The sequence below is a fragment of the Xiphias gladius genome, chromosome 9, assembly GCF_016859285.1.
Source record: "Xiphias gladius isolate SHS-SW01 ecotype Sanya breed wild chromosome 9, ASM1685928v1, whole genome shotgun sequence".
Classification (NCBI taxonomy): Eukaryota; Metazoa; Chordata; class Actinopteri; order Istiophoriformes; family Xiphiidae; genus Xiphias; species Xiphias gladius.
The window spans coordinates 5,338,525-5,362,831 of NC_053408.1; the positions used below are offsets into that span (position 1 = coordinate 5,338,525).

General features: G+C 40.1%; 2 protein-coding genes across 7 annotated transcripts in view; both read left to right on the forward strand.

Moving 5' to 3' along the window:
- Nucleotides 1–19: 19 nt before the first annotated feature.
- Nucleotides 20–7,602, forward strand: vps25 (vacuolar protein sorting 25 homolog). 2 transcript variants are annotated; one of them, XM_040134940.1, is made up of 7 exons: nucleotides 20–148; nucleotides 853–970; nucleotides 3,477–3,622; nucleotides 4,488–4,541; nucleotides 4,667–4,755; nucleotides 6,141–6,216; nucleotides 7,081–7,602. In XM_040134940.1, the coding sequence occupies exons 1-7, from the start codon at nucleotides 49–51 to the stop codon at nucleotides 7,191–7,193; spliced, it is 696 nt and encodes a 231-aa protein (XP_039990874.1). In that variant the 5' UTR covers nucleotides 20–48; the 3' UTR covers nucleotides 7,194–7,602. The 2 variants fall into 2 exon arrangements, with proteins under 2 accessions (XP_039990874.1, XP_039990873.1); XM_040134939.1 differs by lacking the exon at nucleotides 20–148 and having other exon boundaries at nucleotides 844–970.
- Nucleotides 7,603–8,987: 1,385 nt separating this feature from the next.
- Nucleotides 8,988–24,307, forward strand: part of wnk4a (WNK lysine deficient protein kinase 4a) — a 44,810-nt gene continuing 29,490 nt past the window's right edge. For 3 of the 5 annotated variants that reach the window (XR_005708106.1, XM_040135074.1, XM_040135077.1), the window contains exons 1-2: nucleotides 8,988–9,119; nucleotides 9,335–10,000. Coding sequence is in view for 4 of the 5 variants with exons in the window: in XM_040135074.1 (XP_039991008.1) it covers nucleotides 9,368–10,000 (633 nt within the window). In the remaining variant the exon portion in view is untranslated. The other 2 variants (XM_040135076.1, XM_040135075.1) reach the window with 2 other exon arrangements.

The window sequence follows — 24,307 nt, forward strand, 5'->3', positions numbered from 1 at the left end:
GCGTTCGACGTCCTCCACGCCAACTCCCTCGCTGGCGGCCGAACGGCCATGTTTAGGGTGCTACTGCGAGCTATGGTACATTGTTGTTCCATCAGAAGCGTCCTCAGTCGGTCGAGGTGGAGCTTTCCAGGGGGTCTCCTCGATAACGGTGCATCATACGTTGTGACTTTGTGAACACGTTTTTGTTTTTTTTTTTGTTTTTTTCCCGAGTAAAATCTTATTCTGCGGAGTTAACTCTTCGTTTCGGCTGATAACAAAACGCAGTGGGCTAAAAAGTACAATATTCCCTCTGAAATGTAGTGGAATAGAAGTATTAAGTGGTATGAAATGGTCGTGTTATATTCGCTATTACCATTTTATTGTTCTTTTTTTTTTTAAACTTTACCTTTTAATATTTATTACTATTAACTCATTTTTATTGCTTCTTTTTTATGTACTGTATGTGTATGGGTATGGTGACACGTGTGTGTGTCTATATATATATATATATATATATTCAGATGTTGTATCGTACCCCGATTTGATGGATTTAACCAGGGTCCCGACGAAACAAGATTTGAATCAAACTGTATCTACAGTATTGCAGTTGGACTGATGAATAAACTTAAGCTTAATTTCAACTTGAGCTTGAAACTTAATACTAAAATAAGATTCAAGTACCTCTGAAAGTACAGCTCTTGAGTACTTTCCGCAAGTGATAACTCGTGTAAATTCATATAAACTACTTGAATTACATTTTAAATTTTTACTTTTTTACTACATTTAATCATTGTATTTAAATGTATTTGTCTGCTGTTTGTATTCATGAATTGTATATTTAATTTTACACTTGCCTTTGGTAAGTCTGTGTAGTTAGTCGGAACCATTTGAGAGGGTGGACGCGCTTCGGGAAGCTGTCAGCTGTGAAAACCGCATCAAGTGCGATGACTTTTGAGTGGCCCTGGCAGTACAATTTCCCACCGTTTTTTACGTAAGTCGTCTTTTTTTTTTCTCCCGGGAGGCGTATTTTAAAAACACCATTTGTCTTTGCTCACTAGCCTCCGTCGTTTATGTATTATTGATTCGAAGTGTGTTGATTTGCGAGCTAGCATCATGTTAGCCGGCTAACCGGCTAAGCCAAACAGCTAGGGAAGTGGATTTCAACACCTGCTGACTTTCTAAAGTTTATTCTGCGGCCAGTCAGTCGGTTTCATTGAGCGACTTATCAAGGCTGCTCACCGTGCAAACATTCTAGACACACGAACGTTTAAATAAATTATTGTGGTGTGTGTTTAAGAACCGCTTTGACTGTTAGCTGTAAGCTAGCTGTTTTGATAGCCAGCTCTGCCTCAATCTCAGCTGTCAGCTCCTGAAACATGTTCGTAAAACTTACATGTCCATCAACTTGTAACCAGTCTTAACAACCAGTTCTGTGACCCATGTGATTCTGTGACATGATGTGAAATTTCAGCCGTGTATTGCCACTTACTTTTTCCTTTTGGTATAATGCTCACACGCTATGTTTTGGTGGCTGTTACCAAGATTTATCACCTTACAAAGATCGATAGATAGATCAATCGATAGATAGATAGTGTCGTAACAGTACCACACAACCAAGGGATAAAACAAATAAAAACCCCAAGGTAAAGAGATCACTGTAGAGGTAAGAAAACAAGTGCAGGTTTACATAACTATGTAAAATAGGCTGATATGGATAAAAACAGAATACAGTTATTAACATTAAAATTTGTGCAGATAGAACTATATAAGATACCTAAACACACTCAGTTGGCAGGTTATTACGTACACCTACCTAAAACTAATGCAGTCCAATAAAGCAATAAATCCTACCTTCACGATTTGTGCTGAAACTGTTTTAGAGAAGCGTTGAATCCACTTTACGGTCATTTTGGAGGCTGCAGCCTGTGGTGCAGTTGAAGTGTATTGTGTTATATGGACCGGGGTTTCTATTATTTTGACCACCCCCATTTCTATCAATGAGGTTAGGCTCAATAACAGAAACACTTCTCTGTAACACGCGATACAGTTGAACAGAACCACAAACTACAGCCTGCAAAATTGACATACAGTTGAATCAGCGCCTCTCTGAAAAACTCTCAACCAACACTGAACATTATAACCTTCATTAAAGTATGATTTATTGCAGGACTGTTGTGCTAGACTGCATTAGTTTTAGCTAGGTGTATCCACTATTCTTGAGTGTATGTAGACACCAAAACGTACTTCAATGGATTGAGGTTTTACAGATTAAAAGCATTGTGAGTAGTGTTCAATGAGCAGGTCGTATAATTTACAATTTATGGTATAAAAGGAAAATATGCAGATGCATGGTTCTGTGCGTTGTCTATAGAAGTGGTATTACAGAAAGTATTGGGTTTAATTACAAGAACAACCTCGGCATATATTTCCTGATTGGCAATCGGGAAATGACAGGCAGGAATGACCCCCCCCTGTGGTGCTCGGCGGAACACTTCAGAGGATGACTCTGTTGGGGACGGTGCTCCTCTGCTTAACTAGCGTGGCATGGAGGGTTGTCCAGCATCATGTACTCTGCCACCAACTCCAGGGAGTCCAGCTCAACTCCTAGGTTCACACATTTTGCTAACTGTTAAAAAACAAACAAACATTGCGACCCCCTTTAGTATTTTGATAGGTTCACAAATTATGTATTATATTATTACACAGTGACTGCTGATAAGTGTGTAAGTGCCAGTGGTAATGCCAGTCATATTCTATTTAAATTTGGTGATAAATCTGTGACAACTGTGTTAACATTTATCTCCTGTGCTCCCCTTTCTTCAGAAATGATGATCATTTCATGTAAATTATTATTAGATAAATGAACAGGGCTCAAAAAGAAGATGATGTAGTGGCCTGCCATTTGCACTATTTCATCGGTGCTGTGCGGTCAGTAACTTATTGCCCTAAGCAGCCTCCCTGGCACTAAGAAACAAAACTATACTTTCTGTGCTAATGTGATATTCAAAAGCATGGGCATTAATGTGATGCTTTATCAGCCTCCTCTCGCCTGGGAAGGCTCTCGTTTGGATTTTGGAACCTGGCTGCAAGTGTTTCTTTATTCAGTACACGGAACACACTCGCGCAAAAAGAAGAGAACCAAAAGCAAAAGACACAAATTCAATCCGTCACGGGACCTGGGCATGCAGACACAAAAAATAAAATAAAATAAAATAAAACAAACTATAAATGGCATGAAACATGAACAAGGTATAAAAGTAAAGCATGAAACAGGATAAAGTCAATTTTTACAGGTCTAACTCAGACTTGCTCACTTTATAAAATGGCCTGGATGTCTAGTTAAATCGTTTTTAAAGACAGGAAGAGCATATTTGTCTCTCTTATTTACATGCACTTAATTTACAGATGGAATGAATCTTGTCTGGTGTTTGCAGTGCTGTTGTCTTGCTGTTTACCCCTCGGTGCTTTACAAATGTTGCTCATCTCTTTATGGACAGGCTACAGCCCAATGTTGACACGAGACAGAAGCAGCTGGCAGCATGGTGTTCCCTGGCTCTGACGTACTGCCGGCATCACAAGCTCTACACCCTGGACGTCATGGAGGCTCAGGAAAGCCCCATGTTCAACAACAAAAAGATAGAACGTATCCTAACAGTCCACCTGTGGTTCAGCCAAGGCCAGAATTTTACCACCATTATACAGCTTGATCCAAGAACCTCTGATTAATTGTTTTATTCTGAAACACTAGGTTCAAATCCTTATCGTCTCTCATCATATTTACCTAGATTGTTTCATTTGGATTGAAAACAAGGGTTTATAGGGTTCCTCCTCTATTGGGATATAAAATTGCACTTCACCCAGAGGATATTAACGTTGACACGCACACAGCTTTTTAGTACCATGCCGCCTTGCTAGCTGTTCTCTTCCCCTGCCGTAGTCTGTTGAATTTACTTTGTGTCACTTTATGTTGAGGTTTACTTGATTTTGGTGAACATACACTCAATACACTGAACAATTATTAGGTACACTACATTATATTTAGAGGTGTTTCTATTATTTTGTCTACCCTTGATGATATAAGTGGAGTGGACAAAATATTCAAGACACCTCTCGCAGGAAAATTCAACACCACCACAACCTACATCCTCCAAAATGATCATAAAGTTAAATCAGCACTTTTCTAAAGCAGTTTTAAATAATTGTGAACATTACATCCTCCACGAAGGTTGGATTTATTGCAGGACTGTTGTATTAGACTGCATTAGTTTTAGCAGGGTGTACCTAATAAAATGACAGCGGAATGTGAGTTTCACTTTAGAGGTGAAATTAGAGTACAGGTGCTCATGTCAAAGTGATTACTGAAAACATTTAACGTCTATGAGTCAGTTTTTCTAGTGTTACAGCTGTTAAGTAAGATGGGTTTTCATCAATTCGTGCATTGAACACAAGATGAGAAGAGAGTTTTTGAAAATTCAAACTGCTATTATTGACACTTAACTAAATTCCAGGAAAACTGTCAATGGAAGCAATTCAAGTTGTGTTTGAGGAACTGAGGAAAAAAGGTACATTTTGTTCCGTCTAGACGTTTGTGCTGTGTTGAGATTAAGAATACTTTATCTCATTGTCTCACTGTGAATTAATTTCCATAGTATTAAACTTTTTGTATCATGGATTTGGCTGACCTCAGGCAACCTTGAATGGTTGGACAAAAACAAGTCCCGGTGTTTAGTCATGTGGAGACGACCGGAGGAGTGGGGCAAATTAATATACCAGTGGGTGAGTCATCAAACTAAGAGACACAGTGTACTGTCTGTGAAACTGTGCATTTTTGTTCATTTGTGGAGCTGATAAAGGATGAATAGAAAGCAGAAAGTGTTCTTTAAAGCAATAAATAAGAGTTACATTTGAAAGCGGTGTGTACTGCTGCTGTCAGATCATGTTGTTCGGTATTACAATATTATGATATTATTAAAGCCTCTAAGATATTCAGTGGCTAATTTGCGCAACAGTTTAAGACCAAAACGATCTACACTACAGTAGGTGACTCTGGTTCGACCTTTTTTATAAAAAACAAAACAAAAGCAAATACACACATGGAACATAAAGTAGATTATCTATGTATTGTGTCACTACTACAGTCAAAATAAGTAAATAATGCTTCCAAAATAAGGTAGGGTTTGGGAAGAAAATACACTCACTAGAGTGCATGTAAATGTGCAGTTTTATTACCTGGGTCACTGCAGGGGTGTTTCACAACGGAGGGCTTATCGTGAAAAGCCTGTCTTGAATAATTATCAGTGTTCCTCCTCCTTCTTTAGTCAGGCGCTTTCCAGCCTATACAAACCACAGCTTATCAGTTACAAATAGAATTAATCATGGAAAAAGCACATACAGTAAAAACTCAAAAATACAATAAAAGGCTGTGGCCACTAATAGACTAATACATGTTGTACAGTCAACAGTAGAATTGCAGACGATACTTGTCCTTCTGCAGTTGCTAGTGGGTACATGGAAAGACTGGAGTATCTAATTTACTATATATATATAAAGCCTGAACTTCTCCAATTCAAGGATCCCTTCTTGTTGTACGACCAAAATTTTGTAACAATACTCGTTTTGCTACGATTAATAGTGTTAAATAACAGCCCGTTTAAAATCATTTAAAATGAGCAAATTAGGAACATGATGGATCAGGATAGTTGGTTGCAACCCATCACTGACTAATGACTATGGTATAATTGTGTTATCGTACTTACCTATCACTCAGCGTGTCCCACTGTCCTGCTCAAACAGTTGTTTTTTTTTTTTTTTTTTAAGTTTCAAGAATGAACGCTAAAAGGATACGTCAACAGATACCCTTAAAAGACCGAAACCAACACTGAGAGATGGCACAACACGCTGTTTGTTTTGGCCCTTTCATGGTGTTTTTTGAAACATAACAAAAATACCGAATATCGCCAGCCTTGCGCTTCAACAGTTTGCAACTGTGACAGGGATTGTCAGAAATAATAGAAAGGCTTTGCACACCTGACTAAAGGTAGAAATTTACCATGAGCAGACGCAGCATTCTGACACTGACATTCATTACATTATTTAACTAACTGTTGGTGTTGTGCGTTTGCTCAGAGACCGACCATTGATCTTTTTTTCTGACATTTTAGGTTTCCAAAAACGGGATGGTCAACTCTGTGTTTACACTTTATGAGTTGTCCAATGGTGATGACACAGAAGGTGAAGGTAAGGTTCCATTGACAATGCTAAAATGAGTCCGCATCGATACATCTTTTTCAGGCTGATTGATTTTGTGTTTAATTGTAACCACTTAGAGTAAGCAGATATCATGTATAGACCCTTTGGGAGTCGACGTTCATTAAGTCAACACAGAATCAGTGATATCTGTTAAATCACTTGTCAAAACTAAGAAAAAAAAGGTTTTTATTAATGTGGGTAATGTTCCACTTCTCCTACATTTCATGGAGAAAAATAATGACAAATTTTACACTTTTTACTCCACTACATTTATTTGACAGCTTTAGGTCCTAGTTACTTTACAAAATAATATTTTACACAAAAAACATGTGAGGAGCTTATAAAGTATGATGCAGAGCCTCACTATTAAATGAACTCGTAGAATATACAGTACCTAAAATTGGTTACACATTGACAAATTACATTATTAAATGATAACATCCTATAATACAATGTATTATTGATCATATAACACTCTAAAAGGTGTGTTTCTGATTTTACTTTTTATATTTTAGGTACATTTTACTAATTAAACTCTTGTACTGTGGTATTTCTAAAGGATCTGATTCCTTCTACTACTGTTTATTTAACTTGTTTTTCTCAAATTTCATTATGGTATCTTAATTGTGTTTCTTTTTTTTTTTTTGTACTTTTAATTGCCTGATTGTATTCAATTGTTGTCCTGAAATGTTTTTAATCTTGATTTTAACAATTAAAGCACCTCGTAATCTTGTTTTGAGATGTGCTGTTCAAATAAAGTTTATTATTATTATGATTATTGTGATTATTATGAACAGCCATTGCTTGTTTTCATTGTACCTTCTGACATAAACTGCACTTTGTTTTTTCCAGAGTTCCACGGTCTAGAAGACTGGATGCTGCTTCGCTCGTTGCAGGCTTTACAAACAGAAGGCAAAGCGGAGATCATCACCATGGATGATGGAAAGGGCGTGAAATTCTTCTGAAACGGTGCTGGAATCACACACACGCTCTGCCTGGGAGCCCTCGTACTGATACTGTAACTTACAGGCGAATTTTTAAGATTTAGCCATTTAAGGCTACACCAGGTGCACCTCAGCGCCCAGCCCAGAGAATGCTGGTCCAGTAAATGTTTTTTGCCTTTTGGTTCGCCCAATTTCAAAGCCTTTTCTTATTGGAAGAGAACCAGTGTCGTCTGCAAGTGTTTGGGGAAAAGAGCATTTGAGGTGACACTGTGTTTAAAGTTGTCACAGGTAACATTTGTTGCCATTTAAGCATGCAATGAGTCTATCGGGACTAAATATTATCATGTCTGAATACTTTAGGGGAAAACCTTTCCCCGCCAGCTGTAACTTTACTCTTTCTGTATTGTAAATAAAACTAGTTTTATGCCGATTTCCCTGTTAACAAATTCACATGGTATAATTAGCTTTGGAGCTTTGCTTGGCCGTTGTTCCTCTGTTCCAACCAGACATGTCAAAGAAATCCCAGAACACGACACCAGAGGGACTTTTTTATTTTGAGAGTAAATGCTTCCAGAAGAGGAACACCAGAGAGACTTGGACCACCAATCCCGGCTCGACTCAGCTGAGTGTAATAATAGTGGACTTCTTGTACAGATTGCTGTCGTCCTATTATTGTGCAGTAGCTACTGTGACACTCCTGTCATCCTCTGTCTCTGTCTATATATTCAACTTCTTTTTTCATATCCTGTAGGAAAAATAAATTAGAAATTTGCTAAATGTGTTTCTTTTATGTCTCTCCAGAGAACTTGAAAATGTGCTGTCTTCCCTTTCAATCCCAAAACTTTGCCATAAACTCTCGACATTCCTGTATCATCTTAGAGGTTGTGTGGAAAAACACGAAGGATCACGTGAACAGCGCCCCGCAGTGCTCAAGCCTTGCAGATTCCGAACCACGGTGATGGAGATGCAGCCGTTCAGGATGACTGAAAGGCGTCATGTGCCGCTGTGTCCCAGACTGTGTGGATGAAACAGCTCCAGGGAAACCTGTGTGTGTGTGTGTTTGCCTATAATGACCAATGAGGTGGGGCCCACTGTGCCCTTGGCTGATAAAGGTGTCCTGTTTCAGCAGCATTAGGCGTCAACTCTCCGCAGTATGGCTCCACCTGCAGGTCCGGCTGCGCCCCCCCCCCACACACACACACTCACACACACACACACACACACACACACCCTTGGCTTTATCTCTTCCTCATTCAGGCTAATCGAATGACGACAGACTGAGAGGCTTGTAGTGAAATGACTCATCGGTTGTATCTCTGTATCTGAATTCGGAGCAACAGGAGTTATCTTGATCTGGGAAGCACCGATCGGAGGAGACGTCCTGTTCTGTTGCTGCTTTTGCGCACAAGCTGCGAAGTGAACAGAAGATGGACTTTGGCACCTGTTCAGCCAATCCATACAGAGAAATGCCAAAAAAATAAGTTTATGGATCTTCCCCCATACTCTTCCCTTGTTTTACATCTTATGCATCCCACGATACTGCTCCAATTTAGATTTTGTTTTTTAAAATATTCCAAAGATTTTTTTTTTTTTTTGGATACCAATTATTCAAACCAAATTAAAAAGAAAAAAAAGAAGAGAAAAACCTTCTAATGAAGTGTTGTGGTTTTACCAAGTATTAGATAGCAAACAGTCCACAGGTCGTACCGTAATTACTCCCTCTGGCTCGCCCTATTAGCGCGTCAAAGCTGCGAGGGGCGGAGTTGGGAGCGCGCACTGGGAGCGCACGGGACGCACAGCCCTCCGGAGCTCTGTTGATAGAGGCAGCGCCGTCCTCTTAACGGAGGTTATGGCTGAAGACTTTGGTAAGAGAAGAGGACAGCGGGGATTATTTGATAGGAAACTATGCGTTGATGTGAAATATTTTTTACACAGCGGCTGCGATGAGTAAGTATTTTTGAAGTTTTCTGTTTTGTTTTTTTTAAACTACAGGTGAATGCAGCTCAGATATTATGGTCAGTTTATAGTTTAGTGTTTCTAGACATGCAACAGAGCTGTTATTTAGTGGTCAGCCCTTGTTTAAAGCCATTGACATCATGGAAAAGTTAAGGTAAACATAAAGTGACGGCACTCTATTGTCCTCATGCCATCTCCGCATTTAGGCTCTAAACCAAGAAGGCGTTGAACCTGCTACGATGTCACACGCACAGGTTGAGATACCAGGACGCGGTTTCCCAGGCCTCTCTGTGGATATGACCGACGACTGCTTGTCCCGGGTGCCGTCCGTGCTGAGGGCGCACGGTTTGGGCGCACGGAGGAACTCTTACGGGCTGCAAAAAATTAGCATGGATATTGATTCGCCCCTGTACAGCGGCGCCCTCTCCAAAGCCTTGTCCTGGTCAGCTGAGAATATTCTGACCCTGTCCGAGTCCAGAGCGGAGGACGAAAAAACCGACGAGTCTCCGCCGTCTCCGTCCCCGGTTTCCAGCCCGGGCACCAGCTCCAACACGCCCCCGAGCAGCCAGGAGCCCGACTCCGGGTCCCTTACTGGCAACTGGGAGCCCGCTCCGAGACCCGGCGCTCAGGACGCCAGTTCGGACTCTGAAAACGAACTTCAAAGTAAACAGCACAAGATCTTGTCTCGCATCACGTTTGATGCCCAGTGGGAGCAGGAGGAGAAAGAAGACGTGGAGACCAAAGCGGTGGCCACCTCACCTGATGGAAGATATCTCAAATTCAACATAGAGATCGGAAGGGGGTCTTTCAAGACAGTCTATAAAGGGCTGGACACAGAGACAACAGTGGAGGTGGCATGGTGTGAGCTACAGGTAGGATGAGTTGTTTTTATATTTCACTTTAGACCAAAATTTCAAGTTGCCAATTTGGAATATAATATAATATAAATGTGGAATATTTCATTTTATCAATTAATTCAATTCTAATAAAAGCAATGATAGATTAAGCTTCAACTTGAATGTTCCTATTCAAAAATCAGTCACCTTTATGTACACCTCTACAACCAAAATTGCACTGATTTCAGCCAAAGTTTACACTGCATACACTGTAGTACATCTCCCTTTCTCTTCCCAGGCAACAAACCTAAATCAGGTACATAGGTTGATACTTTCCCTGGTTTCCTACACCGCTCCACCCGAATCCCCCCTCCGACCATCGGTGTCTATGTGAGGCAGCTAATCTACTGCATATTATTCCTTGTTGACCTTGAGTTTGGCTGCGTCGGGCCTGCGCATGGTAATCCAGGTCATCCTGTCAGCAGTTAGCTCAAACTGAACCACGCCGCCTGCCCTGATCCCCTCTAATCTCTGTTTTCATCATCAACCGGTGACACCGAGGCTATAGCTCTCTGAGTTTCTCGTGCAAACTAAGGACAGCCGAGAGGCAGCTGTGGTGATCTACCGTCAGTATTTGTGTGCGATAATGGGGCCATATGTGCTCTGAAATGTTTCCGTCCTGCGACATGGGGCCCGTGAGATCGTGTTCAGCTAGGTGATCCAGCATTGCGGGGCGTTTATGCTCACGTGTAACATGTAAACATCGGAAGTAAGACAGACCAACTACTGTTTAACTCTGCCTCTCTGTCTGTTGATGAAGAGGTAGCCCGCTGTAAAATTGTAGAGGCGTCAGTATACTTTTTTTTTTTTTTTTTATGTCACAGTGTTTGGCATGTGGATACCAAACAGCCTGGGTAACAGCTGCCACTGGTCTTTCTTACATGGTTTGATTGCACAGCGGAGGATTTAAAGATTTAGGCTTTAAGTCCACCGTTAACATTTGCTGTTTTGCGTGACGTGCAAAGGTATCAGTAACTGGCAGCAACCCTTTGAACCTCAAATTAAGCCCTGTGCCACTGTCATTGAACTACATACCCACTAGTAACAATTCAATTAACGACAACAATTTATTCTGATCAGACCAACCTTAAAGACAATGGAAGTTGCGCTACATAAAACATGCACAGAGGTAGTCTTTGTCTTGCATTTAAGCTCTGCAGGAAGCACCGGAGCACAGACAGTCGGGGATTATCCAGGGTGAAGCGAACCTGCCCCAAAGGCTCAAGCTCCAGCACCAGCAGGCGTGGGCTTCTGCCTCCGAAAGCCCACCTGTCAGTTCACACAACAGGTGTCTGTTAGGTGGAGGTAGAAATACAGTCGCTCCCAGGCTCTGATAGGCACAAATGTCCCTTCACCCGCCTTGTTACAACAGTCGTAGATGTTTGACACCCTCGAGTCAAACACAAGCAAGGGTTCATCAGTATTTGCGGTTTTGACTTTTAAAGCATCCCCCTACTTTTAGCTTTGTTGCAGCTCCGTGGCCAGGGGCAATCTTGGAAACAAGCATGCTATTTCATCTCTTTACATGAGACATGAGCCGAGTTAAGCTCCTTAATCGCCCCTAATAAGCTTAAAGGTGGCCGTTGTTGATATGGTTACTGTGCTGATAAGTTAACCTCAAAGAGACAGATTCAGTTGCAGTGGCATTTCTTAACCAGAATCGCCAACCGTCCTCCAAATGTGCCCCTGATTGCTTAAAACGAACACAAAAGCTGGCTGTTGGTGGCTAAACACAATCGTTCCTGTAATGTTGATGGAGCAGCAGTCGAAGGTGCGTCATTACAAGTCAGGTAGAAATGCCTTAAGCTCTTTTAACTATGTATCACAAAGCCTGCGCTGAAGTCTGCAGGCAATTTAGATCAGATATTCAAAACGTGAGGGAAGTTCAAAAAACAACTGCTTTACCTGATTCCCACTTATCCAGATCATTTGAATTAGTCACGATTCCCACTGAGACACACAAGGTTATCCTCCTGCGTATAGTTTACTGTCAGTGTTACACTGAGCACAGGTCTGTCTGGGCTGCGTCCACGGGAACCTTTTGTTCCAGCTCGGAGAAAAGTAATAGATACATTTAGATTTTTTCCATGACACGCAACACCAAAGCTCATCCAAGACAGTATAAAACACCAGGCAGAGCTCACGACACTGCCAATCAACCAACCAAATGTACGTATCAAGACTATAATACAAATGAAAAGTAACCAATCATTCACCCATAAGCTTGTATTAGCAATGTTTGGACCATACACAGGTCTTCCTCAGGCAAGTACATTAAGGAAATAAAACATGCAAACACAGTCATACTGCCAAAAGAGGACTGGAGAATGGACAATATTATCAGCCAAATTTGAGCTCATCACAGATCTACTGGTACCAGCCTGTACAGATGAATTCAGAAAATGTCGGTGCAGAGATGCCAAGGACATGTTTGAGGTCATTTAGAAAGTGTTGCCATTCATACTTTGGCGACTAGATAGCAAAATTTCCTGCATGCTACACATCTTACTAGCAATTAATTGCTTAACAGCCTAATTTAAGGGATCGTCACCAAAAATATTTGTAGTCTTTGGAATAAGTATATCTTATATACCTATGTGAAACAATTTTGGACAATATTTTATCGGATCTTTTAAACTCTCAATTATCCCAGCCAACACTGGATAAGCCTCAGAAATCAAGTAGCGCTTTGTCTCTATGGATGATTATTTCCGTGCTCTTTGAAAAATCTCGACATTTTGGTTGGGAATCATGAGCAAACTATCAGATTCTCAACCTGTGCATCCCTTCCTGTTTTTCCTTGTCTATAGTACTGTACACTTGCCCAATCGATGCAAACTGCTACATTACAAAATTTGAGGGGCAGGGCAGAGATTTTAAGATAATCCTTGGCTATATCCACTGACAGAACACACCAATTGTGATGAATGGACAGCAACTCTACGAGATAAATTTTAAAACAAACTGTATCTAGACCCTTGACGCAAAATGTGTAATCATCTTGAGAGCTGCTTCTCTTTCAGTACATCTGCCTTCTATTTGGGATATTGACTTAGTTTGCCCATCGTTTTCTTTTGTCTCAAGTTTTCATTTGTTGTTGTCATTCTTTGTGCTGCCTTTACAAAATTTAGATTGTAAGTCAGGTTAATGTTCACAAACAATACTTCATACGTTTTACAGTGATTGAGAAATTGAAGATAGAAACTGGTGCAGTTTTTAAAACGAGGAGTCTCCTAAATTTATCAAGAACTTTAGAGCAATATGTGGCTGTGAGTTTAGAGCTATCTGGTGCTGTTGCTAAAAGAAGCAAGGCAAAAAAAAAAAAAAAAAAAAAAAAACTTCCCAGGTGGCAGCTACCTAGCAGCCCTTCCCCCACAGGTCCACAGGTGACTCAGTTGCACTATAGGCAACATAGGCTGAGCTTTGAAGGAGATGCGGAGGTGATAAAAAATTGATGAGCCATTGTATGGTTCCCTCCCAGTTCCACTCATCTACTCAAAAAGAAGAGTTAACCGCCTGATGTATCTCTGCTGTCACTGTTACTGCTGCGTTTACAAAACTGCAACAAATGTGAAATGCTGATCATCAGTCGTCGCATGGACCCGGTTGCACACTACGTGATCTTATTCAAAGGTTAGCACTTCGCAGCAGTTTCCTCCGGGCCTGCAGCAGATGCTCAGACACTTTTATACTCTCGTTTCATTTTTAAACCAAAACCAACACATACTCCGTAATCAGGCTCTATATAAACAGCTTCACCATGCTCTGCTGCACTACAGCCACCTGTATTTTCAGCACAATCAGTGTTTATGAGGGCCATGCGTAATGCAAGATCGACTTGAGTGCATTTAAAAGTGCTGCTGCACCAACAACCAATAAGCCAGCTCTTTTCATGCATAAATACACGCTGAGAGAGAGTTTTGTGCCTGTTGTGACATACCAAGTTGTAAAAGTTGGTGCTCTGCTTGTGCGGTCATGGTTTTTGCAAATGTCTTTTTTTGGAGGATGGTTTTGGCTAATGAGAACCTTTTACTATGGTAACTCTTTCCTGAAACACATAAAATCAGCACACTCTGTCTCCTGGAGTTACTGCGCTTACTCTGGGCTATTATTACTCATTTGTTTATTGGTGCTTCTAGGTGTTAGTAGATAGCGTCATTGAAACAGGAAGTTGGAGACTGCTTTTTAACTGCAGAATCAAGTCTACCATACATACAGTGTTTGCTTAAACTATAATGTACAAGTGAACGCTCAAATAGAGGCAACAGCAAGCATCGACAGATCCCTTGTATGATGCAAACCAGATGTAGTAAAAGTAATTTTCAGTGCCGTCGGTAGGGCTTGGTATTGAATCACAATATTTTTTGGTACCGACTGAAATGTGTCTTATGCAGTGAGTGTTAAAAAAGGTCAAACGTGGAGAGTTGGCATTGAATTTCTGGTCGTCTTTATAATCTTGTTATCTAGATGCAGTAGTTCCTAATTCAGATCATAATTTTTTTCACTTTTAGATTGTATTTGATTTAGGTATGGGTCATGAGGCCGCTTGTCTTTAGACAGCGACTAAAGGAATAGTTTGACACTTTGGGAAATAGGTCTATTCAGCATGGACAAAAAGCTAGCATGACTCTGTCCAAAGTTTAAAAAAAAATCTGCAAATCTGTCCACTATTTTTACATTTAGCAAATAAGCATATTTCCTAAAATGGCATACTTTTGGCCTCTTTTTTAAATTATAAGAAAAAAGGGTCTTGTAAAAAAAAACAAACCCAAAACAAAACATTTATATATTTCTCAAAGTAAAGACTTGAAAAAAGTATAATTTGTGGTGTTGATTATGAAACTGTATCAGCACTACTATCCAAAAATTTCCAGTGATACCCAACCCTACTCATCACTTGGTTTCAGTTTTGTCTATTTGTCTTAGTGCTGTAGTGATTAATTGACAACAATTAATAATCAGTTCATTGTTTCAGTAATGTTTCAATTGCAAAAAGACGAACATTCACTGGTTTCACCAAATGTTTTTAAAAGTCTTAAGATGTGGGGTTTGGAAAAAAATGTTTTTTGATAGGGGATAGCTTGACCTTTAATCTTGATTTACTTTTACTTGACTTGAAAATGAAATATTGCATCAAAAATCTAGTGCTGAAGCAACTGAGTCATTTAATTGATGACTAATGTCATAAAATAAATCGACAACAATTTCTATAACTGAACTTCTAGTCGGGCAAAAACAAATTATTTAAAGATGTCCCCTTGGGCTGTGGGAACTATACATCTTAAAGACTGAACAATGGATCGATTGGGGGGAAAAAAAAAAAAAGTTTAAAGTTTAATCGATAATAAGTTAGTCGCGGCACCCACATGATAGATTTTCAAAGAACCAGAGTTACCTAAGGACAAAAGGAGGAAGGAGGAGGTGTGGTGGTGGAAGATTTACATCACCCCTGCTGCAGTAAGTGTTGGAGCCATTACTGTAGCGCTAGAAAGAGCTTGAAGCTAAACTGTTTATGTTTTAGCTCAGAGTTTAAAGCTCATATAATAGCACTAGATCAAATCAAATCGGTGAAACCTCATCAACGTCTTGCTGCCGCATCTGCACAGTTTGTATTTTGAGTTATGAGGTTAAACAACAAAGCATAAATCTAGTTTGGCACCAATCCCAGATTTCTGTTGCCTCTCTCTCTCTCTCTCTCTAGCTTGCCTGAGCCTCATACAAGCCCGGCTGTGTAACCTTTATCTGAATGTGGCTAGTGTTCAGTGACACAACACAAGCTGTGGGCTTCCTATCAGTTCTACCGTAGCCAACATCAACACTGTCTTTCCTCGCAGGGCCCGCGGTGAAGCGAGATCCAGCTTATCAGAGCCAGCCAATGTTCACGGAGGAGAAAGTGAAGGAGGCCCACAACGATAGCCTACATTTACACATGGCAGCACGTCACTCTGACGTGAGGGCTGGTTTTTTCCTCTATTCTTATAATTAGCTCTGCACAGTCCTGAAGGGAAGGACATACTGTGGCACTTATAAAACTTGTACTGTACTAAATGTACACTCATTTGGTGATTGCCCTGCATGATACAGCGTGTCTGTGTCATGTAGTGTGCACTCAGAGCTGAAACTAGATAACAGTGTCGCACTGGCTGCTGTTGATAGTATGTAGGTGTCTTTTTAGGTTGGATACTGTAGCTACAAGCTGGGGCAGCATGGTGGCTCTGTGGTCAGGGGCCTGGGGCCATTTGGTGTGTTTGTATTTCTCTATGTTCCCATTGGAAACTAAAGTGCTCATAGGCGTGATGGCGAGCGTGAATGTGTTTTTTTTTTGTCTCAGCCCTGTGATAGGCTGGCGACTGTAGGCTGCCTCTCACCTAAGCCATGCTGACCTGCTCAGTGATCTTTACTGGGATATTTGGGTCCAGAAAATACATGGATAGATGGTAAAAAAAACTTGTCCGATGCTCTGATAACTTGGGAAAACTACACATAGAGGGTTTCAAGTGTCAAAGAATTAAAAAAAAAACTGTGTTGCTGCTAGTCTTGCTTTAAATTCAGAAAGAAAGTTTAATTTCATCTACATAAAAAATCTACATAAACAACATCATTATTCAGTTTAAGAGGAACATATTAATACAATAATACGTTTACAGGAGCTTGAGTAAGCTCATGAAATTTTGATTTACAGAACGCTAAACACGATAGCTCAGATAAGCCAGTATTATCCAGGCTACTGAGACATACGAACACGGTAATCTGGCTTTTTATTTGTTTTTCTGTTATATTTAAGGCCTTAACAAACATCCAGAACAATCTTTAAAATCACAACATTGAATATTTTAAGATATGATTGACTGAAAATTATCATAAGCTTCATCCGCCTCCTTTCCTAACAATGAAAGAATTAGGAAAATGCAGGAACAGTAGTTCAAAGCTTCCTTAAATCGAGTTACCTGTAACTCTGCCAGACACACACTGGGAACACCATGTGGAAAAAACTGATACTAGTTTTCCATCTGCCCGATGTAATAACTGAGCTATTGTACTTGTATGTACACAAGTGTACCATTGGAAAAGGCTTTGTCTCTGCTGAGTCACTGCTTTTAATGGGTTCCCTCTGTAGATTGATGTGCGAGATGGTTGTAGAAGAATCTTGGAGTCTGCACTCTGTGTCAGACTGAATCATTTTACACTTGGAGGCCTCTCAGATTGTGCAATTACAGTCTGTTGAATCACAGCCTTAGGGTGTAAATAGAGCAAAAAAAAAAAAAACATAACCAGAGACACGTCATCAACTGATGTTTATTCTGTGTATTTGACTGTATGATATCTTTACTAACATTAATATTTCGATCTGTATGTTTACAAACTATTTAAATACCTGAATTTTAATTAAATATTCTTTCTTAGCAATGTTTATTAACTTGCACCCCGCTCTCCTTAAAATACACCAAAAAAGAAATCACACGTACAATATCATGTCAGCCAATTTATTTTGCATAAATTTTGCAAGAATTTTTTCTTTAATTTCTGAAACTGTCAGAATTTTAGTATAGCTGGTCTCCCTTTCCCAAAGCTCAAAATTTGTTGACGCTGGATGTGTCTCGTGGGATCTAGGACCACTATTTTTTGTGGACGTTTACTTCAAATATCAATTATTTTCGTTATCAATTTAATCTGCCACTTATTTGATAGATTCATCAATCGATTTGATAAAATTATCGGAAAATAGTGACAAATGCCCATCATAATTTCCCAAAGTCCAAGGTGACTTCTTCAAATAGCTTGTTTTGTCCAACCAGCCGTCCAAAATCCGAAGATAATCAGTTTACTGTGATTTAAAACAGAGGAAAGCAGGAAATACTAATATTTGAGAAGCTGTAACGAGAATTTTTGGACATTTAGCTTGATAAATGAATGAAATGATTAATCAGTTATCAAAATCGTTATCATTTGATTTACGGTCAATCTTGTAACTGCCTAATTGTTTCAGCACTACAATGACCAAAGATTTCTCCACGGATCTCTCACAGCTGTCAACTTTCATCTTGTACAACAAAAACTGCACAGTGCACAGTGGCCTTTAAAGAAAATATCCTTGCACAAAAAGTCTTCTCTCCGCAGTGTTTTTAGTATTGACAGTGTGTGACTGAACAGCCATTCCTTTAGGGGAAAAACATGTGGTCACGCTGCAGCCTGGGCCCTGCAGAGGCCTGAGTCCTGCTTCCCAAACAAACTTAATTGCTGTTGGGGCTCTGAGGCCATAGTTGGTAAGGGAAAAGACTGCTCCACGGGGTAACCCCTGGTCATTTTCTGAACTGAGTGGCGTGTGCAGGACGGAGGCGTCAGGAGTGTAAATGTGTTCTAAGTTACCACGTGATTCCTTGGATGAATTGGCCATTGGTGTACAGTAATGGCTCTACCTGTTTGGGGGTCCGGCACCTTGCACCACCTATCAACAAACACTGTAATCTGTTTTCTCAGTCAACAGAAAACATTCATTTGTGTTCTCCCCAGACTTGAACTGTGCTGTCTTAGTTCACATTTATCTCAAAGCTCTGTGGGTTTCTAAATTTGGCGCTCACATTCATGGTCTCAAAATACCCATCATTTTTGACTCTTTGTTGGGCAGAGTCGAGCAGAGAGTCAAGGATTCATAAATCTTTCATGTTGTTGCCTTCCTGTGACAAGGGCACCACTGGCATACCGTCACTTCGTAAACTATATCCGGTCCTGGTTCCCAGTGCCACTTGATAGCACATCCTTGCTTGTCGGTGTAACACTATGCAGCTGCCCCCCTCCTGCAGCCAGTGCTAAAGTGGAGTGCAAATGAACTAGCTACCGAATGTGCAGTTTCATCATGTAACACGTGCTTTATGTTTCATTTCACTTTGTCAGACTGATACAAAACAAATCTTTATTTAATTCTGAAGTGAACAAAAGAATGTTGCAATTCTTTCCAGATATGTGGAATTTCATGCGATATTCGAAGGTTTTTATCAGCTTTGACTTCACAAAAAGTAATATTAAAAAAGAGAAAGCTGCATCGAGATGAAAGCACCTTCTCCGCTTGCTGGCTGTTGCTGAGCCAGGGGTCGTAACAACTTCAAAAGGCTTTGCTCTAACGCTGACATAAGATCTCAGTCAAATCATAGTTCCCAAAAAAAGCTTAGCATACAGTATTGTCTTGACCGGAGTACCAGATGTGTGGAGATTCTTGCTTTAGGATTACTTCCTGTTATTGACAGTGACTCCCAACCTGGGGTTCGCAAGATACATTAAATTTCAGGGGGCATGAAATTATAATCAAGCTCGGATAAATCTTATTTTGGTGCCACTTTCTTGCAAGGCACCATTCATGAAGTGTTTTTTAAAAGGTAACTAATTGCTTTATGAATGATTAATAATTTACAAAGAGTTTGCTTATCATTTATGAGTCATGCATAAGAACAACTTTGGGTTGCCAGGTTTTGAAAAAAAAAGTCCCTTTGGTTAATGTTTTTTCTGGTCCAGCATGACACTTGCTTTGTCTTCATCAATTAAACTAAAATTAATTTATTAACCACTAACATTTACAACTGCAGTCTTGTTTCATTGTTGTAAAAACTCTTTATGAATGGCTCACTAACATTTGTAACTGCAGATTTGATGGCTTTTTAGAAAGTGAGAAACCCAAGAACATTTATTAATGGATTGCCAATATTTTAAAACTGCTTTATTTCAAATAAAATACCAGTGAGAGTTTTTTCGCAACCTGGCAACCCAAATTTTGTTTGTATTTGTGGCTTATAACTGGTCAATGAATCATTAGTGACTGATTTATTAACCCAGAATAGAACAATTAGTTACAACCCTTTATAAAATTGTACCAATATGGACTTCCTCCTTTGTCCTTTTGAAAATAGTGGCTAATTGTGCATCATCGGGCCTATAGAGTATTGTTGAAATTAAAAAATCTGGAAAGCCAAAAGTTTGGAAACCAACGACTCAGAGGCCAATCTAGTACTTGCATTCCACTTCTCATGCTTTTCAAAACCCACCTGTGTGACACCCATGTAGACAAGCATGTGCAAATACTGTTTGGCCCAACTCTTTCAAACAATTACAGTAAAAAGCTGGCGCCAGAAGATCTAAGGAATCCACTCAAGGGTCATACCTTCAAAACCTGTCAGATATGTATTGTAATGAACTTGCTGAGGCCTGTAGTCTGTTAAGAGCAGCCTGGATGATAATTATCGTAAACATTTTAAAATAATTAGGCTTGAGTTCATTCTTGGAACAGACTGGGAGCTTGATGGTTCCAACCACTAATGTTAATGATTGGGTGAAATCTGAGTGCTACAGGGCTGCCATTAAAAATGTTAGAGGCAATTTTAAAGTGGTTGGCACATTTGCTATTTTGGGTTCAGATAACAAAAATGATTTACGTCCTTTTTAGCGTTAGTACATCGCTGTTAAAATCCCTCAGAATGGTTGTCCTTAGGAGGTCAATAACATAATTCAAAGTTAAGGAGGAGCAAATAAACCATTCTTATTTTATTATTCAATAAATATCGGCACAAAAAATACAAAAGCAAAGTACCAACAAAAGGAATGACGTGAATTCTTGTGCTATAAAATATATACAATCAAATATTTATTACTGTTTCAGTTTCAGTAGCAGTAATTGATCAGAACGGCTTCCTGTTGTAAAGATGTCCCCACAGAGATTATCATTTTTGGCTGCCACAGTTGCCTGGCCGGGTTTTAGAGCCAACAGGTTTCGCCTTAGCCCTTTATAGCTGTAGAAGACGTAGCTGTTACGGAGCATGACAGGCCATTATGTCCGCGGTGCCAGTGTACCAAAGACACAATTTTCAATAATGGCCCTCAGTGTGCAGGATGAGGAGCTGCTAAATATATTATGTTTATTTATGAAGTGCAAGAATCTCATGTGACACATTTCTTGTTTACTGAATTCTTACACAGTTGCTCCATTAAGCAGGCTTTTCACAACAGTCGGGTATACAGAAGTTTCCCAGCGGGTAGTGTTGAACATAACCTGATAAAATTCTGTTTTAGCTCAAATTTCAGCTTCAGCTTTACAAAAACGTGCCCTTCGTTACATTTTATTGCTTTCGAAATTGCTGCCGTTAATGAGATTGTTTGTCAACGTGATATAAAAAAATTGTTGTTTAAACTCTGGTCGTCATAGAAAGCATGCCATCATATTTGTGTATGATTGCATAACACAGTTAGATTGCATGACCCATAACTAAGCTATGTCTAACTCGTTGCTGCTTCTCCATGTCATCATGTTGACCTGACTGCTCTGCTGTATTTTCTAGGACAAAACTCTTACAGTCTGTGTTCTCCAGGCATCTTGTGATCTTTCCACGGTTTGCTGGGTTTGCTCAAGAGGACAGAGTGTTTGTTCCATTCACATTCTTCTCTTCAAACGCCATCACACTGAGAGAACCGCTAATATACTCTCCCTTCCAGCATTTCTTAAGCTTCCTTCCCTTGCAGGGTTATTTGATCAGAATGACTCAGGAAGGCCACCTTGCCTCTGTTTAACTTTGACCTGAGACAGCCCAGAGCTTGCAGGTGCCACAGGTCAAAACCGGTCTTCAGATTGCTGCATACACACCATCCAAGTTGAGTGTTAAAGCCACAAAGGGGGCACTGTTTATGAATTACTGATAAATTACTGTGTGTGATCAGCCTGGGTTAGTCCCTAACCATCTTACATATGCAGTAGATAGTTCTTGTGCTGACATTTCAACCATTAAACATTAAGCATTTAATGGACTTAGAAGCAGCTATAGAATTCTTCTTCACTGCCATAATCACAAGCTGCTACGTATGGAGTGCAAAACAGGACAATGATACGGTGCTTATAGATGAGAGGGAATGAGGTGGATCAGGCAGGTCGCGTGCAAGGAAAAGGTACCAGTTACTGTAATTGCACAATATATTGCTTAGCTTGAAAAGCAAGAGGATTATTTAGGAAGAGATGTCTTAGAGGACCGTACCATAAGTGAAGAGCAGTTTATAGAAGATGAGGTTTTAGTGAGTAACTAAAAGCACACACCAGACAGGTTAAGTGATGTTAAGAATAACAAAGTAAACAGACTAAAGATACAAGAGCTCCCAGCTCTCAAACAAATCAATCTTAGTCTCTCAAACAAGGTGGTGCATTACTTTTTGAGACAACTCACACAGTACAGTTCAGAGGACAGCCTTGTACTTGTGCAGAGGGAGACCAGTAAGTTGACCAGGCCAGTAAATCGGCCAATATTAGCTTATTGCAGATATATCAGTATCGGTGTAAATATCGGCTATTAAGTAACAATAAACAGCAGTATAAATATGCCAAAGTGGGATTGTGTCTCCTTTACATAGTTTGCCCACAAAGAGGGCACTGACAAGTTGATTTTTCGGCTATAAAATGTACTGCACATGTGTTTTGGCCACAATTTAAAAAAAAACTATGAAACAAATCTAAGAGATCTGTATTAAGATTGTATGTTTACTTTATGTGTTTATATTAAAAAAAAAAAAAAAAAAATCCCAAAATATATCAATATCAGTATCTGCCTTTAAAAAAAATCCAGTACTGGTCGGGCTATGAAATCTATTCATATCTAGGAAAGATGTCTAAACCAGATAGACAAATACTTGCTTGACAGCCCACTTTTCACTACTGAAATACACGAGAGATAGCGTAAGACTACATCTAGGTCTCTTTTACTTGTGCAGGTAATTAGCCGGGCGCCACAGGTTAGGTCATGCTCTCAGAGTGAGAGCAGCAGTCAGAGGCTGGTTTGAGTCCTCAATCCTTATGAGATTAATGGCTAACCTCCCTCTGCCCGCTTCATTTACAGAACATGTCAGGTTTTCCTTGGAAGGAGCACACTGCCACCTCAGTTCTGACCTGCAAACATCTAAATGCAACACTGTACCAGTGTGAGTGCCTACGTGCGTGTTTATGCGAAGTTCGTGTCAGTCAAGGCGGGTATGTCAGTCTTAGAGGTGTGAGGTCAGGCTTTTTTTTTTTTTTTTTCTTCTCCCCATGTCGCCTTTGACCTCAATCCCAGATCTTGGCTAGTCAGTCGTCACCGCCTCAGATGGACAGCGGTCTGGTAATGCCGAGGCCGTGCAGGTTCTGTGCTGCAGGCTCTCTGTGAACTCTGGTCTTTATCTGCAGGGCTTTTCACTGTCAGGACCTGGAGCACAATAAATAATGACAGGAAGAAAAGAGAAGGCTTACCCGCTAACCCTTTAGTTCCTAAAAGGGTTCAAACAGAGGTCAAGGTAGATCGCAAACTATACCAGCTAAATTTGATCATTTCAGGAATTATACAAAAAGAAAAAAAAAACGTATCCTTCACTTATTATAAACGTAGTTTCTGTCTGCCTTGATTCTGTACGGTCTAGCCTCTTATAACAGATGCTTTTCTAGGGCCGCAACTAATGACATTAATTTTGTCCATTATTTCTTCAATAAATCAAATAATCGTTTAGTCTATAAAATGTCAGAAAATTTTGAAAAATTCCTATCGCAACCCAAGCCCAAATGTTCGAACTCCAAAGATTTAAATTCAATATAATAATCTCAATCTGAAAAAAGGACAAAATCCTCACGTTTTAGAAGCTGGGCCTAGCGAATGTTTGACACTTTTTCTTGACTTAAAACTACAATATGCAAATTCTGGAAGTCCAGCTAGTGCTAGCATGAGACTTGAAAAGAAACCACTCCGCTCCACTCACCCCTCCCTCTCCCCGCTCCGTCACACACCGCCCAACCCTTCACCCTTCTCAGCATTCCCGTCACGAATGCTGTTTCAGCTGGTGCAGGAATCGGGAGCCCATACGTACATCAGCTTATGTGCATCTTCCGGGAGCGAATTCTTGCTTTAAGCCTCGGTGCCAGAGGAGTAGTGGCGCGGTAACGTACTGACTGACAGCCGTGAGCTCCCACCTTTGACTTTGGGCTTCTCTGATTGGTTAGAAGGTCAGGGCTTGCTCAAAAACTTCAGAGGGAAATATCCCTGCACTGCTGCCAGGTCTGTTCAGTGAGCCTTGGTCACAGGAGCCTTTGACAGAACTTTTCCACCTTAAGATATGGTTTGGAGCATATTTCGACCAAAAAATACTAGAAAAAAGTTACATCCTGTAGCTTTAAAGGATAAGGCTTGCAATATACTATATTTTTCTTATATATGTCTCTCAACAAATCCATGAAAATTAAAAGACCAAAACCAATGATGAATTAATCCAAATAAAAAGTATATATATAGTATATCT

Bases quoted from the DNA above. Each gene is read 5' to 3' on its own strand.
- vps25 (XM_040134940.1), top strand. From the start codon at position 49: ATGTTTAGGGTGCTACTGCGAGCTATGGTACATTGTTGTTCCATCAGA. The intron at 4,756-6,140 runs GTGAGTCATCAA...CTGACATTTTAG, and splicing joins GCAAATTAATATACCAGTGG to GTTTCCAAAAACGGGATGGT. The intron at 6,217-7,080 runs GTAAGGTTCCAT...TGTTTTTTCCAG, and splicing joins TGATGACACAGAAGGTGAAG to AGTTCCACGGTCTAGAAGAC.